The following is a 17,637-nucleotide window of genomic DNA, read 5'->3' as shown; positions in this document are numbered from 1 at the left end:
TACAGTTTTTGCACCAGTTTCATCAACAGTTCTGTTTGCAGGAGAGTCGAAAGCTAACAGCGTTTCATCCATATTTATTACCTGTGACCAAAGAAGTTTTTTTTTTTTTTTTTTTTTTTTTTTTTTTTTTTTTTTGTCAATAATATTTGTTACATATTTTAGAAAATATGCCTTTTTATCCTGCCAGTCCATTGGTAATTGTTGCCTGACTATTGTTCTAGTACGCACAGAAATATTTTTTCTTTTCATAAATCTGCTACACCTCGTTTGAAATCATTTATGTTCATTCGTTTTGCTATAAATTTTGCTTGCAAGCGAATTTTTGCAGTCGAAATTGCCATTCCCTTTCCTTGTTGCTCCTTTATCCAGTTTGCAAGGTCGTCCTCTAGATTCGGCAACCTTACAGTACCACTTCTTTTGGCTCGTTTCTGTTGTGGCATATTTTTAAGAAGTTCTTTTTCAGTTCTCCAAAGTTGAATACATGTCTCATCCACTTCAAACTTTCGAGCTGCTGCTCGATTTGCAATTTGTTCAGCATGTGAGCTTAAAACCAACAGCATAGCTTCTGTGCCGTTTAGGTGACATTTTCAAAAATTTTCCACTCCCTTCTTACTTAAAAACTATCCAACAAGCACTTGTACCCAAACTAATGGGATCTGTATCTGGCAGAATGCCAAGAAGAATCGATTTATGTTAAAGAGGAAATACGTCAGAGTTCGTTATTGCGAGGCAGGTGGAGTCGTGTTCGCCTTTGAAAAAAATTGCAGAAAAGGCAGGGGTGGGAAGAGGATGGGTCCCGGAAGATTCATTGAATGGCAGAGGAAAGAGACTATTCAAACTGATGAGAATGTTGATTTGAAAGGGAAAAGAATGTTATTGTTCTGAGATCTCGTTTAGGGTGAATAAGGCATGTAGGTCCGTTCGAGGGAAAGAATGTAAACAAAATAACGTTCGCAAAAAGCAACTGAGTGGTCTTTTGTGTGGGAACAGCACCAGTCTATGCACAATGACAAGGCCATCCAAACTATGTACAATGACCATCAGAGGAAATATTTTATTTTTAGTGCACCTAAATGCCACACCTGCTAAAAATTTAAGTTTTAAACACGTAAACGCCGCGGCGTTTCTTCCGGAAATTAAGGTATTTACTTGTGAATAAATGTTATTATTGTTTTCAAGACCTCTTGTTATCTCTTGGATGCACCTTTAGACTTACTAACAAAACCATTAGATGCAAAATTGGTGCATCATGTCCGCGAATGTGGAAAATCAGAAGTAGGATACTTTATTTAGCATTTGGATACGTAACACATTTCTTCATACTGGACTATGATGGTAAGATCTTTTGAATTTACAAATTCTGAGTTAATATGGACAAGCTTTCGAAAATAATTGAAAAGAGAAGTAACGTTTGCACTAGTGTTACTAAACTAGTTAAAAGAGTGCAGAAGCTCGATGAAGCTGCCAAAGATGTAAGTTCATTATCAGAACTACTGGAACTATTAGAAACAAAGGAGCAGATTTTAAAAAGCCATGATTTAGAAGTGGATGCACTCACAGATGAGTCGGAAAAATTGAAAAGGGAATTAAAAGGTTCAGAAGAATACAATGACAAAATATTGTCTGCTAAGATTAAACTAAAGAGCAAAATTAAAGAATTAGCAGCAGAAAATGTTCAGCAGACTTCTTCAGTTCTTGACACATCTAGAGTTTCGAAAAATACCATTATGTCTTTAAAATTACCAAAGTTAGAAATTTCGCGGTTCTCTGGTGGTTCTAACAAATTTATGGAATTCTTAAACTATTTTGACAGTGCAAGCGGTTCAAATAATTCTCTTAAAAAAATCAGAAAATTCCAGTATTTAAAATCCCTTCTTTCTAGTCCTGCATATAATGTTGTTGCGGGTTTTGAATTAAATGAGAAAAACTATGACTCATGGCTTGAGCTTTTAAAACAAAGGTATGGTAGAACTGATTCCATTTTAAACCCTTACATGACTAAATTATTAAGCTTAGAACCCATGAGAAGCTCATCTAATGTTAAGGGTTTACGCAAACTATACAATGAATTAGAAGTTAATATAAGAAATTTGAGTTCATTAAATGTGACAGAGGGTTTATATGGGCATTTATTGAATCCAATATTATTGAAGTTGTTACCACAAGATTTGGTGTTAGATTTTCACCGGAAACTAAACAGGGAAGTAAATTGTGAGGTTTCAGAAATTATTACGTTTTTGAGGAATGAAGTGGAACCTGGGGAAATTGCCGAAACTGTGATGAGCCCGCCAAAAGTTACAAAACGATCCTTTTCTCAAAATTATCATAACGGTCAAACTTATCAACAAAAATTATTCGAAGCCTAAAAATATATCAACCACTTCAGCTTTAAATACACAAATAAAAAATGTTTGCTTATTCTGTGACGGTCATCGCGATTCTGTAAGTTGCAAAAAGTCATATGTAGAACAAAAAATAAATTAAGCTAAAGATTGAAGGTAGGTGCTGGTGTTGCTTTAAAAATTATGACATGTCTCGCGAATGTAAGGCAGAAATATCGTGTAAAAATTGTTTAAGCAAATTTCGTCATGAGTCAGTTTGTAGAAAAAATAACCCTGTTAATGCTACGATGAGAGGTTGTGAGAAGCAAGTGGAAAGCAAAACTGATTTGAATGACTCACAATCTAAATCTAATAAAAATGCCAAGAGTATTTCTGTGTCTCATAGTAATGAATGTACCAAGAATAAGCCCTTTTTACAAACACATACAGTTTTAGCCTGTTCGGATAAAAAATTGGTCTTATCTAATGTTATTTTAGATAATGGTAGTCATCGAAGTTTTATTTCATCTCGATTAGTTAAAGAACGGGGATTACCTTTGGCTAATTCATATTCTGCCAACTGTTGGATGGAAATATTTATCGGATGCGATTTATTTTTGGAATTTTGTGTCTTAATTATTTTGGGATGTTTTTGAGAGAGTAAAGTGAAAGGAAAACATTACTGCCATAAATTCTTATTTCGGCTGGTTACTAGCAAGAGTGGAAGGAAGTAATAAACTGACTAATGATTATGAAAACGTATGTTTAGTTATGGAGTCTTCTTCTATTTTGTGCGATTTGAAAAAATTTGGGGAAATAGAAGAATTTCAGTCAGACAAACAAAACTTTTCTGAATAAGACAATCAATTGATTGAAAAATTTGAAAATTCTCTGGGATTTAATAGGGAAAGGTACATTTGCAGACTGATGTGGAAGGAAAATAAATTCTAATTATGAGGTTGCAAAAAAGCATTTTGATTCATTAAAGCACAAACTAAATAAAAATCAAGAAACTTATGACTAGTATAAACAAATTAAAAACTAAACTCAGTGGCGTAACAGCCCTAATGGGCCAAGTCCTGCAGTGCCCGAAAATCTGCTTTCTTGACCATGGGCCCCGGGAAGTGTAAGCATATGCCCTGAACAAGTGGTCAGCTTGTCGCAGGACCCCCAGTATTTAATTCCTAAGCGAACTTGCTACTTATTTTATCGACCCAAGTGATGGAAACCATTGGACAAAAGGTTGAGGCGCCTTGCCCAGCCCGAGAATTGAACCCCGGACCTGTGGTGCTGCTGCGTGATGCGCTAGCCACTGCGCCACCGGGCCTCAGTATAAACAAATTGTATTGGATAAATTAGAATGTCAGATTGTGGGAAAATGCGTTAATGAAGATAAAAATTCAGGATATTATATGCCCCACAGAGTGGTAATTAGGGATGACAAGGAAACAACTTGAGTTAGAATTGTTTATGACTGTAGCAGTAAGACTAATGAAAATAATAAATCTCTTAATGAGTCTCTAGAATCGAGAATAAATCTTTATGCAAATTTATTGGACATAATTCTGTAATTTTGGGAAAACCAAGTTGCGTTTTCTGGAGGTTTAGAGAAAGCTTTTCTTATGATAAAGATTGCAGGGAAAGATAGAAAATATCTTAAATTTTTGTGTTTCTCAAAGAGGTAGGTGATTCAACCGAAACTCTTCATTTAAATCATCTCCCATTCGGTTTAACAACTTCGCCATTTTCCTTGGCTTGCATTTTGAAATTTCACATTAAGAAATTTAAGGAACATCATCCAAAATGTTATGACATGTTAAATTCTTTTCTTTATGTTGATGATGTGTGTTGTAGAGCCAATAACATTGCAAATTTTATGTATTTTACTTGTAAATAAATGTTGCTATTGTTTATAAAACCACTTGTTACCTCTTGGATGCACCTTTAGACTCACAGAACCATTAGATGCAAAAGTGTATTCCTGAAATCTAGGCCACCACTTTAGCTACTCTGAATTTTTGTCCATTCATTTTATAAGAATGAAATTCACATTTTAATTATCCTGTGTTTTTAAATACAGGAATATGGTTAAAAATGGAAATATTTTAAAAAATACTCTTCTTTATCTTAAAGGATTTAAATTCACCAAAATCTAATGCCGTACTTGTTTTGTAGAAATCTGAGACTGCTGACAGAATCACTATTATTATCATATTAAATTTTTCTCTAGAAAGGGAATAAAGCTCATTTTCCAATAACATGATCACATGATTAACTTCTGCTAAGAAGGGTGTTAGTTTCTTCTAACATTTGATAATGTATTTTGTGAACATATGTTAATATTTGTGAATATATGCTTTTCAAAATAATATGCAATGCTTGATTACTAGGATACAAAATTGACTGCAGTAGTTGCTGGGGGCTACAGACTGCACTGGAATCCCTTACAGAATATAGAGAAGTACCATAATTGCTATGAAAAGAATCATCAGAAGAAAAAACAATTACTTAACTAATTACAAATCAGCTAGTAAAATATTAAAACCTGAAAATACTTCCTCTGAACAGTTTAGGAATTGTATGATAGCTATGACATTCCTCATTATTTGACTTTATTTAGGATCTTGAAGATTTGGGATTGATTGAGAGAGATGCTTGCATCTAGTTTGAGAGGTAATGACCTGCCATTTGAATAAAGAATTCTGTTTTTTATTACTATAATAGATTTCCTATTTTTAATTCTATCGTACATGGATGGCTCTGTTGAAAATGCAACCAAAAATGCAGAAGATAATGCTTACTCGAGTAGTTTTGGTATTCGTTACCCTATTGGGAAATTTTACAATAATTTTGACTGAAGGATAACAGCTATCCCCTTACAGTTGATAAATGTGCTTTAGGCTTGAGCCAGACTTGGAATTTTTGTAGAATGAAGCAATAATTAAGTCTCTTATTGTTTCTAGTTATAACACTGATTAAATTAAACTGTCATAAGATTTAGAAAATGTTGTTGTTCTGGATTCTAAAGACATTGTGAGATCTCAAATATCTCACCTTGATCTTCCATTACCACTGCAAAGCATTAAGTTATTTGTTTCCTCTAAAATTAAAGAAATAGTTGACACATAAGGATTCATGTAAAAATGAAATCCGAAACATATTACTTGACAGAAATAAGCGCATCCTCAATGCCTTGCCTAGGACTGTAGGAGTTGTATGTTTCAGGTTAATCACTGAACATGACTATCTACAAAGATATTTAAATTTCATAGAAGAAACTGCAATTTGTTCCCTATGTCAGCAGAATGATGTAAATTGAGAATTTCAAGAACTATATTGAATGTCCAAGTTATCAATTGTATTTTTAGACAATTCCTTGGAAGTGAATTTTGGTTTTAATGACATTTTCACTCTTTGAACTTCTACTGAGCTATTGTCATTGACAGAGATGTTAGTGATGAGTACAGGACTTAGTTTCTTTTTCCTCAAGTAATATAATGTATTCCTTGCAGTATGCATTTTTATTCTTGTAAATTATATGCATTTTTTACAAAATTAATTGTAAATAATATGTTTCTTATTTTAATTTTATATTTATATTCCTGTGAGAATGAAAGTATTATCTTCAAGTTATTAGTAATGTCTGTTTCTATTAGACTATTAGTGACAGTAAAGAAGAAAATAGAATACTATTAAGAAGGGATCCAAGTCCACCTACACCCCGCTCTGTGCGGTTGGAAAGAGTGGCCAGAGCATTGGCTGAAAGTTCCGAAGAGTTAAGAAGGTTAGTTATTTATACCTAAAAATTATTTTGATTTCCATAAGTCAACAAAGTAAAATTGTATTGTAATCTTAGTTATTAAATCATTAAAAATCATTCTGGAAAATTTTTTATATTTATCCTCATAATAAAAAGAAAACATACTTAGTTATCTTAGGTCTGGAACAAGTTCTTGAAAATCTGCCATTGTAGTATTCTAACAAAAATAATGTTTAAAAATTCAAATGTGTTTTCAGATTTTTGATTTGAGGAAATTTAAATGGCTTGTGCGTAAAATAATTTCCTGGCCTATGTTTAATTGCTTTAAAGTATAATTTCATCAAATTAAGTTTACTAAATAACAAGCATAATAGCTTTTCCCCCCTCATTTTGCAATATTTTGCTATTTTGTCTCTAAAAAATTTTATTTTATTAATTAATACTTTTATCTTGCTTTTTAGGAAGTGCATTTTTGTAACTAATTTATTCATACTGCTGATCAGACTTCTTTTATATATTGCTTTTTGGTATTACCAAATTTCTCATTTTAATAACATTAATGCTGCTTTGCTTATCGCATTTTTCTAGAAGCGTCGGTTATAGCATTCCACATTCTTCTGCTGCCATGACATCCATCTCATCTCCCATGCCTGTTACTTCTCAAGACTTGTTTCTAGGGTACCCTTTTTAATTTTCCCCATACTAACTGCATCTATAAAACTGTGTATTCGTCTGAAATCTTGAAAGCCAGCTCTTTTCAAAATTTTGACTTATTTCATTAAGATTATTTCATTTCCATCCTTGCATGAAATATATATAAAATTAAATAGCATTGGCATTTTGTTTTGCTCTTTATTGTAGTGTAAATTAATGTGTTTTATGTAAAATATGTATTTTTGTTGTTTCATTTAAGGTTCTTTTTCCCATTTGTTATTGAATTAGTGCAAAATCTTTCCTTGCATTTTGTAACTTGTGCTTTCGAAAATGAATAGTGTGTAATAAGTAGCTAATATACAGAGGCTGTTCACACATTTTTAGACGATGTATATTGTATTCACAAAACTAAATTACATAAAATTCTTGTGTTTTAAATGTTCTATTTGACATTCCTTATTCTGAACTATCTTTCGACATCGCAATTTCCAGGATAATAATGCCTTTTGAAGTGGCAGAAGAGGTATTCTATCCCATTCCTCCCGAACAGCTTTCCAGAGTCCTATTAGGGTTTTGGGACAACGTTTGGATAATGCAGTTTTTAAAAGTCCGAAAGCACAAAAATCCATAGGTGACACATCGGGAGATTTAGTAGGGATATCAGTGAAGGGTATGGCCTTGATACCAGTTTTTTGTTCCATTTCTTTTAGAAAATTTACAGTGGATTTTGATGTGTGACTGCTAGCTTTGTCCTGATGGAGTCTCACAGATTGATTGGCAATAAAATATGTTCCTGATAGTATTTGGAGTTAATCTTGACATTTTTTTTGCACTCTCTTTATTTTTAACTTGCCATTATAAGAAAAACCAGCAACAATCATGAATCCCTTAGAAAAACTTTCTTTCGATTATTTGAACCATGTACTTAAATTTTTTTCTCCCCTTTTATGATAATAAATGGCTCTTTTTTTTGTTACAATCATTTAAATACACCCATGCTTCATCTATGGTGACAATTGTTTTCCATTTTTCTTTGGATAAGTGTTTCTCGTATAGAATTCTGCAGGGTGTCATGCATTGAGCGATATGCTTTGGAAGAAGATGATGCTGGATACTTGTTTGGAATTTTTGTCCCACTTGAGGCTTGTTTGGAATTTTTGTCCTGCTTGAGTTAAGATTTAAATCAACGTTTATCATTTTGTTTACAGTGGACACCAAGCATTTTAATGATTTTGCAACTGTCCTTTGACTAGGGGGATTTTCATTTTACATTAAACAACGTATCTTTGCAATAGTCGAAGATGTCCGTTTTTTCCTTGGATACTTGTTTGAAATTTTTGTCCCACTTGAGGCTCTAATTCAACATTTTTTTCCTTTCTTGTTGATGATATTACCTATCGACGCTTTAGATATCACAAAACCATGACTCTCACATTGTTTTTGGATAACAGAGTATTCATATTTCTCTTCGGAAAGAGCGTAAATGTACCCTTCGAAGCATTGCTTTTTTAAATTCGCCATTTTGAATAAAAACAAAACTTTCAAGCCACAAACGATAATTTTGACTTTTGAAAACATAGTACAATTGCAATTACTTTTTTTGCAGGAAATGATTTTTTATTACTGCTTACCAAAATCGTCTAAAAAATGTGCGAACAGCCTCTGTATATGCAGTCGAATCCCGATATAATGAGCAAACTATTCAGTCCCACCCAATTTCCTATGTATTTAATGTTATTTTATACTGCTATAGCAAACCTCCAGAGGTATAAAAAGTGGATATAATGAACTGTATGGATATGTTCACTTGAAATTTTTATGCGTTTTTCATATTTTTTTCCCTGAATGCCGGCAAATTTTAATGAAAAAAATATTAATCATTTGCATTGGGATATTAGATTCACTTTCCTCACTCATCCATAAAGGAAAGAACCTCTATGCTATTTTTCTTTTCTATTTTTGGTACAAATGACTCAAACACACATGCAGTACTTTTTCATTATGTGCACATACATCCCAAAATTTGTGGCAGATGCATAACAGAAAAGTAACTGGTCTCTTATCTTCACCACACTTTTCCCTGTGTTCTAAGCAAAGGCTTTGCAAGACAGGTGTGAGCCCAGTTTTAGGTCAACAATTACACTTTCTAAGGACACCATATGGTGTTAATGATCATTAACACAAACAACATGAATGGGTTCTGTGATTCCATTCAAATGTGGTGCTATGATGTAAAATTTGAAATTTTCGCTATTGAGGAAGAGAGAAAGTAGTGAATCAAATGGATGGGGGTATACAATTAGTTCCCCTTTTAGGGAAGGAAATTTTGATCCTAATTGATTTGTTTGTTTTGTTTGAGTATAAATGCTCTTCAAATTATGTCTTTCAAATAAGGGTTTTACATTCTTTAGGTCTTTTCCAAGACATAGTATATTTATAAAAATTATTGAATCTTTGCTTTGAACCCACGCATAAAATTTTCCTGTAAATCTACATTATGTTCTGCAGCAGAAAATTAGATTCTTTTTTGTACTCAAAAATTACGTTAAAGGTAACTGTTAACATCTTTTTATTATTATAATTATTCATTTTTGTGTTTTTATATTTTAATAGATAAAGTAATTATTCATAGTTATAAATGGATAATTCAGGAGAAGAATCAGAATTATGAGATATATAATAAATAATTTATTGTGTAATATTTTTCATATGTAGTGAAACTGGAAAAGAACAACTGACAAATTTAATAATTGCATGTAATAAATAATTGTAATCAAATATTATAATTTTTTTAATTAGATTTATTATTCAGTTCTTTTGAAAAACTGGCAATGTTAGCCTACCTAATTATTATCATCCATTTTTTATTATTATCATCCATTTTTGCACTTTCTTGAGAGATAACCTGTTTTTCCCCCTTGAAGTTCATTATCACGAGGTTCGACTGTATTAGAATTTAAAGATTGATTGAAAAATTGTTTCACTTAAATAGCAATCTAATAAATCTCAAATTTTGAAAAGTTTTCAATCATCCTAAGAAATACTGTCATATATATCTGTATAAGTAGTATTTATCTATATCATTCCAAGAGCTTTAGCTTAAAATGTTTTAGAGAGAATTGGGTATGAAAGTTATTCCTTAGTTATGGCTTTAACTTTTTACTTCTCTTACTAGTTTATCAACCACTATTTAATACATTGTATTTCTTTCAGACAATAAACATTCAATCCAGTTATCTGGGTGTAACGAAAGTTTTCCGCCAAAAAAACATTCTTGACGAAGTTTTGGGGGGGGAAATGAGAAAGCAATACCTTTAACACAGGTAGTAATCACCACCCAAATCTATAAATTTCTCCCAACATTTTGGTAGTCTTTCAAAGCCTTTGACCCAGAAACTTGGTAGTCACAAGTCCAAGAACAGATCAACTTCATTTCGAGCATCCTGTGCAGAGTGGAAGATAGCACCAGCAAGATGCAGGTGTGAAAAAAGGTACAAGTCCGAAAAAGTGATGTCAGGGCTATGTAGTGGGAGTCGGAAAAGATACCATTCGAGTCCATACAGAGTCCAGCCAGTGAATGACATGTGGTCTTTCATTATCTTGATTGAACATTACCTTTTTATGCCTAAACTCAGTTCGACATTTTTCCTTGACAACAGTGTCAGTATGGACTAGCATCTCACTGTACACTTTACTATCGAGGGTTTAACCTTTTCTCATATACTCTTTGTGGATGATACTGTGGCGATCCCACCAGATACAAAGCATGGTCTTTTTGTTAGTCAAATTTCACTTTGCAGTTCTACTGATGAGCTCAACAGGCACAGTCCAATCCCCTTTTCAGCCTGTGTTGTTGAAGTAAATAGACTTTTCATCGCAAGTGACGATCAAGTCCAGAAGTTTGTACGTGTCTGTCTTTATCTGCTTGAGTCAGCTCATGCAGCGCCCATCAATTGAACTTGCATGTCAAGTTTACACAATGCATAGCACGGCTAATGGACATGGCACTGAAGTCTAACTCCTTAGCAAACTCTCAAGTGGTTGCATACTGATCTTCTTCTACGAGTTCTCACAGGCGGGCCTCATCAACATCAGTAGGTTGCCCAGAACATTCCGCTTCTTGAATGTCTAGTCCTTGTTTTTGAACTTTTGGTACCAAACCTTTACGGTGTCATACGATAGAACATTAGGTACTTAAAGCTGTACACATAATTTGGTGACATTCTGTAGCTGACTTTTTGCAACAGAACTTTAATTAAATTATGGTTCTAATTCGGTTGTGTGATAGTTCCATTTCAGACACATTGTACTTAATAATAACATTTTTTTTTTTTTTTTTACAAATTTCACAACATAGTGTTCTAAAGCAAGTCTCTTTCAAATATCAAAAATCGTTTGACAAAATACGATTATACATGTCAACACAAACTGTTTGCGCAGATGATATTTGCCATGGTGGGAAACTTCCATTAGAAGCTGATACTTAGATTATAATTGATTACTCTGAAGGGTTCGTCAATGATTAAATGAGCGCAATGAGCTGGAAGTTGATCTGTCAGCACTATCCTTATCTTCAGGGCAGATGTTTTTATTTTATTTGGCTTATAATTCCTTACTTAATGTAGTATTTCATCTCATTGTACTCCATCTTTGATATGATTTAAATCAAATTCCTTGTCATTATAAATATCACGAATACACATCAAATAGTTTTCTGGTTGCAATATTTTAATTTCGGCTATGTAATGTATGCTTTATGCATGCACACGCGTTGAAAGAAATGTTTAATAAAGTAAACAAATAAATACAAAGCTTTTTTATTTTAAATTTTGATACCCTTTAGATCATAATTGCTCTTTATTTCATAAATTACGGTTTCATACTTTTAATTTTATAATTTCTACATGCCATCTTACCAGGTTTAAATTGATGATCTATAATCCGGAATCGCTGAAGTCGTGACGAGTCCGGATTAAAGACTTTTAACTGTATAATGAAAATCAGTAACCTATTTTTAAACTCCATTTGTTATTCTGATAACCTTTTATTTCACATTTAAATTAGAGAAAACATGGTAATGTTTTATTTATTTAATTTCTTATTTTATCATTGAAAAAATTCCTTAATTTCACTCTTTCAAAGTGTGCTTGTATTCAGCTTTTAATTCTTAATAATAAATAGGTATTAATGATATTTGGAAAAGATATGTTTTGGATTTCCTGATTACAATCAAATTTCTTTTTGTCTCTCAGTATAAACAAGGATGAAAAAAAGTTCATGCAAATAAGAATTTATTCTGATGCGAATTTATTAATTTAAAGTAATTAAATAGAGTTAAAATTCAGTGTAATTAAATCAAAATAGCAACATTGTAAAAAAACCGCAGTATTACAGATTATTTAAAATTTATCCTGGCATTAAGATTTGTTTGCTCCTTATGAATTATAAGTCACTTTCTCACATTTAATTTTATCCTGGCATAAAGATTTGCTTGCTCCTTATGAATTATAAGTCATTTTCGTACATTTCCTTTTCAATTTAGATATTAATTTCTCTCTGTCCATTTGTTTTCCAATTTTAGGGTCTTTATAACATCCCCCCTCCTTCAAAGAACCATGAATTTCAGATTTGCACATAGCCAATTTGGGAAAAAATGAAATTCGTGCTACATCATGTAGCAATATTTAAATTTAAGGGATAGGAAAGCATCTTTGAAGAACTGATTTTTACTGTTTAAATGGGTTTAAAAAATAAACAGAGACTGTAATCAAATTTATACTGTAGTTATTTTTTCATATTTATTATGTGTTATAAGTAGCAATTTTAGACTTCCTGATTTGTTAAAGTGCATGAGCAGAGCTTTTTTCCCCCCTGTCTAAAGTTAGACTTCCCATTTTGAAAAAAATAATCCTGGCAACTGTAGATTAATTTTGGATACTAGTTTATCTTTGTTTTTTGTTGCATTTAGCATATAATTTAATTTGCTGCTGCAAGCTTTGGTAGCCTTTCATTTTATTTTGTTTTTTTTTTATGCCATGGCTTCTTATTTCCCTATTTAGTTATCCTGATTTGGTCCCCGAAATGTCCCATTCCCGGCTATTGCTTGATGGGGCCTCCCATAGTTCCCCTTCCTCCTCTCATAGTTCTACATCTGAAGATTCTTTGCATAGGACTCCTCAGAAGAAAAAAGGTTTGAAGTCCTCCTTAGGAAGGCTATTCAGTAAAAAAGATAAGGTCAAAGTTAAAGAAGGTTATGGTGTCACATCTCCAGGTAATTAAATATATCTTTCTGTATCTTAATTTAAAATATTGAAAGGTTGATAGATGTGTATAGAAAAAAATTAAACACAGTTGTTAAATTAATGTGGGAAGATTTAACAATTTCTATACCTATAGAAATCCAATTCTTTAATATATTATGCTGTTTTAACTATTTGTGTTGTAATTTTCTCTACTTTTTCAACCAAGTGGTGGTAATTAATGAGCACTGAATTGTTAAAGCATTCTATCCAATATACCAGAAATTAGATATTTGAATTTTGCATAAACTTCAGCAATGCACACATTCAGCTTAATTGAGAAACCTTGCCTCTCTCACACACACTTCCAAAAAGGAGAAGTAACCAAAAGGTTGTTATGTGGCTAGAAGAGCCAGGAAGCTAATATTCTTTGATTAAATTTGTGTTCTAATATACAGGGTGTCTCAAAAGATCGTTGCCAAACTTAACTTGCTGTTCTGTCATACCATGACAAACAAATTAACATAGGAACTTGTGTCCAAAAATGTGAATGGTGTAGCTATAAGGCAATGTTCACAGATGTAGAGGAGAAGAAAGAAAGGATGTTAGAAAAGGTATTAATATGACATTTATTAAAGAAAATGGTTGATTCATAGAAGATGTTCAAAATTCCTTCCATTCGCTAAATTTCATGCTTCACAACATTGACATGTGTATTCGTGGACCTGTTCAAAATGGACAGGTGTGTGCCACTGCTGTCGCGATGCTGACAATGAGATCAGTGTCCAATGTTACGGTCACCTTGTACATCATGGACTTTATGTATCCCCCACAGGCCTAAATCCAGAGGAGTCAAGTCAGGGAGTCACAGTGGCCATGTGACTGGTCAGTCAATGCCAATCCAGCAATCAAAGTATGTCTGTCCTATTGAGGTATTCCTACATGAGGTGCTGCTAAAATGTGCAGGAGCTCTATCATGCTGAAACCAATATTTCGAAGTGTAGCTGCTATGACGTCAGTCATCAGATCCGGCAACACTCTTTGCACAAAATGCCCATAAAAAACTGAGTTAGTAAAGTGATTCATTCTTCTCCTGAAATGATCACATTTCCCACTAGGTGTCCGCCGATAACATCGCGGCAAAAACATCACGGACGAAAACGTCGCGGAGAAAACAACGCAAGTTCTAAAGCATCATGGTACAAAACATCGTCGTCGAAAATAAAGCGGTTAAAAAACTTTGCAGTTTAAAAACATCGTCGTCGAAAATATCGTGGTAAAAAATAAAGTGTCTACAAATCATCGCATGACGATAACATCGCAGACATGCTTTTTTCAGGTTTTAATAATTGTAAATGCATATTCCCATAATGATTTGTGAGCGCAAGATGTGAAGAAGGATAATTTTTACTTTTACATTTTTTTATTAATTAATCAATTTTTGCTTAAAGTAAGAAGGAAACTTAAGCATAGAAAATTAAATGCAACTTATAGATTATACTTTTCATGAAAAATTACCAGTAAAAACTTTATAAAAATGATTTATTAATGGCCTTTTTTAGTTAACTATGTTGCTTTAAAATTCTATTAAGTGCTATAAGTTGCATTAATTTTCTATGCTTAAGTTTTATTATTTTCTCAGCAAAAATTATTAGTTTATAAAAGAATGTTAAAGAAAAATTATCCTTCTTCACATCTTGTGCTCACAAATTATTATCGGAATATTCATTTATAATTATTAAAACCTGAAAAAAGCATGTCTGCGATGTTATCGTTATGCGATGATTTGTAGATACTTTATTTTTTACCACGATATTTTCGACGGCGATGTTTTTAAACTGCGATGTTTTCTCCCACGATGTTTTGTAGCACGACGTTTTTGCCTTGCGTTGTTTTCTCCGCGATGTTTTCGGCTGTAACCGCTGCTGGGACGTCAGTCAGAAGATCCGGCAACACTCTTTGCACAAAATGCCCATAAAGAACTGAGTAAACCGATTCATTCTTCTCCTGAAATGATCACATTTCCCACTCTCCCATAACCCTATGAACATCTCTAGTGATTGCTGTTCACATTTTTTCACACAAGTTTCTATGTAAATCTTGTTTGTCATGGTATGATAGACCAGCATGGTAATGGCCTTTTCAGACATCCTGTATATGTTTACTTGTATATGTTCCTGTATATGTTCATGCCCAGTATTAGTATTGCGAATGTGTTTTATTTGTGACAAGAGCACACATTCCCAAAAATCATGAAAAATGAACGTCATGGCATGCACATGTAAATAAATGGCCTGAAAAGTATTTGAAACAAAATTTCATTATGTAATAGATAAAAGGATTAGTTGTGATAGTTTGAGTATCAGTTGTTTTATGTAAAGAAATTGTGATTGAGGCTTAAAAGGGGACTAAAGTAGAAAATTTCCAGTCTTTCTCTGCTTGTAGTAAATAATTTTCATTCAAATTTCATAATGTTGTATAGATAGGTAACTTTTATTATGTGCATGATTTTATGATAATCAATCTGACTTATTAGAGTACAAAACAAGCATCATAAATTCTATGAAGTGTTTTCTTTGGCAAATTTTTAAACTTTTATATTAATAAATTTAAATTTTAAAATGAATTTTTAAACTGACATTCTAAAAAGTATTAAATTTATAAAATGTGGCTTGAGTAATGGGGCTTGATAATGCTGAAATTTTCTTTATTTTTTTAATTGCTGTCTAACAGTGTTTAGAAACGATGTGATTCTTTATTTTTTTAATTGCTGTCTTAACAATGTTCAGAAATCATCTTAAGATAATCCTTTTTCATTTCACCGAATTTTAATCTTCTAAATAGTGGTGTATTTTCAAATAGCAGCTATTACTTTAATTAATATTTAACATTATTAACACATTTTGTGTAATATTAATTTCTAAATCATTGACCTTGTTAACATCAAAACCACTTTTATCTGCCCTCAAGACTTCCTCATTTTGTATACATGTAATGATTTAGAGAGGTGTGATGAGAGAAGACCACAGTTTTAACTTTCAGTCATGGCCAGAGTGGGGAAAGACAAAATGGTTATACCAGAGATATAGTTTGAAGCTACTGCATAGTAAATGAAATGGAATTACAGTCAAATGTGCTGAGTTCAATGTGTAATTTATTTAGACACTCTTGAAACATATTTTCAGTTGCATAATAATTTCTTATGCAATATTCTTGATTGGTGCAGCACAGTGGATGCAAACTGCAACCCAAAATTTATAAGAAACATATTTACATTTTTCAATAATTGAGAAGTACAGTGAAGCGAGAGTGCTTATCCTGTGAACATAAATAAAAATTTTTAAATTTAGTTTGAAATTATAGATGTGCATTATACTTGGGAATATATGGTATATTGTTTATCAGACAAATAAATTATTTAAGGAAAAATATTTATTTTTTATATTTTTATTTTATGTTTGATGGAGTTTTAAAATAATCTCTCTGATAAAAAGGGGTCATGAAAGAAAAATGTTTAAAAAGGGCAGAAATAAGCAATAAATTCAGTTTCGGAAAAGCATTCATGGTGTTGGGCTTTTAAAAGGCTATATCTAGCAAAATATTTTTGTTGCCTCTTAATACAGCACCATTAATTATCAACAAGATTTTAATTGCAAAGAAAAATATAATTTATATCAATGATCTCTTAATCATCAGATATGGCATCTTGCAGCCCACATTTTGTACATTACTTCAAAGATACAGTTTTGATGCCATTAAAAACCTCACATCAAAGATGCAGTTTTGATGCCATTAAAAAAAATTGGGAAAATATAATCCATCCTTAAAGGAAAAAAAAAAAAAAAAAAAAGAGAGAGAGAGAGGGCTTTCCAATTTTTGGTTTCTACAGTAACATACTTATATGTACGAGGGCTATCCAGAAAGTAGATTACGTTTTGGAATAAAAAAATAAACAAAGTATAGGAAACAAATTTTATTATATACAGATGAAAGCCACACTCAAATACTACTTTTCTACATAGTCACCATACAAATTAAGGCATTTATCGTAGCGATGTACGAGCTTGGAAATTCCTTCGTCGAAAAATTCGGCCGCCTGCGCCTTCAACCACTTCGTTACCTCTTCTTGCAGCTGTGCGTCGTCATCAAAACGCTGCATAGCCAGCCACTTCTTCATTGCTGGGAATAGGTGGAAGTCGCTCGGTGCCAGGTCGGGACTGTACGGCGGATGAGGAAACAACTCCCACTTAAAAGATTCAAGAACTTTACGAGTGACATTTGCCGTGTGGGGCCGGGCGTTGTCGTGAATCAACAAGATCTTAGAGCTCAACATTCCTCTGCGCTTGTTTTGAATTGCTCTTCTGAGTTTTTGGAGAGTTTGGCAATACCTTTGAGAGTTTATTGTAGTGCCTCTTTCCAGGAAGTCCACCAAAATTACACCTTTTCTGTCCCAAAAAACAGTCGCCATCATCTTCCTTGCCGACATTGTTTGCATGCATTTCTTGGGTTTTTGGGGAGAACTTGTGTGCCCCCACTGCATTGATTGCAATTTCGTTTCACAGTTCACATGTTTCACCCATGTTTCGTCACCAGTAACGATGCGATCGAGTAAAGAGTCACCATCCTTATGGTAAGCGTCCAAAAAGTTCAACGCTGCAGCCAT

General features: G+C 32.7%; 1 protein-coding gene across 5 annotated transcripts in view; it reads left to right on the top strand.

Annotated features, from left to right (window-relative positions):
• Nucleotides 1–17,637, top strand: part of Liprin-alpha (PTPRF interacting protein alpha) — a 266,258-nt gene that overhangs the window by 210,323 nt on the left and 38,298 nt on the right. For 2 of the 5 annotated variants that reach the window (XM_035352627.2, XM_035352629.2), the window contains exons 15-17: nucleotides 5,978–6,105; nucleotides 6,670–6,759; nucleotides 12,795–13,006. In XM_035352627.2, coding sequence (XP_035208518.1) covers nucleotides 5,978–6,105; nucleotides 6,670–6,759; nucleotides 12,795–13,006 — 430 coding nt within the window. The remainder of the gene's footprint in view (nucleotides 1–5,977; nucleotides 6,106–6,669; nucleotides 6,760–12,794; nucleotides 13,007–17,637) is intronic. The other 3 variants (XM_035352631.2, XM_035352632.2, XM_035352630.2) reach the window with 3 other exon arrangements.

This window comes from Stegodyphus dumicola, chromosome 4, assembly GCF_044657685.1.
Source record: "Stegodyphus dumicola isolate Sdum_Otavi_A_Nest chromosome 4, ASM4465768v1".
Lineage (NCBI taxonomy): Eukaryota > Metazoa > Arthropoda > Arachnida > Araneae > Eresidae > Stegodyphus > Stegodyphus dumicola.
This window is presented reverse-complemented; position numbering and strand designations above follow the sequence as displayed.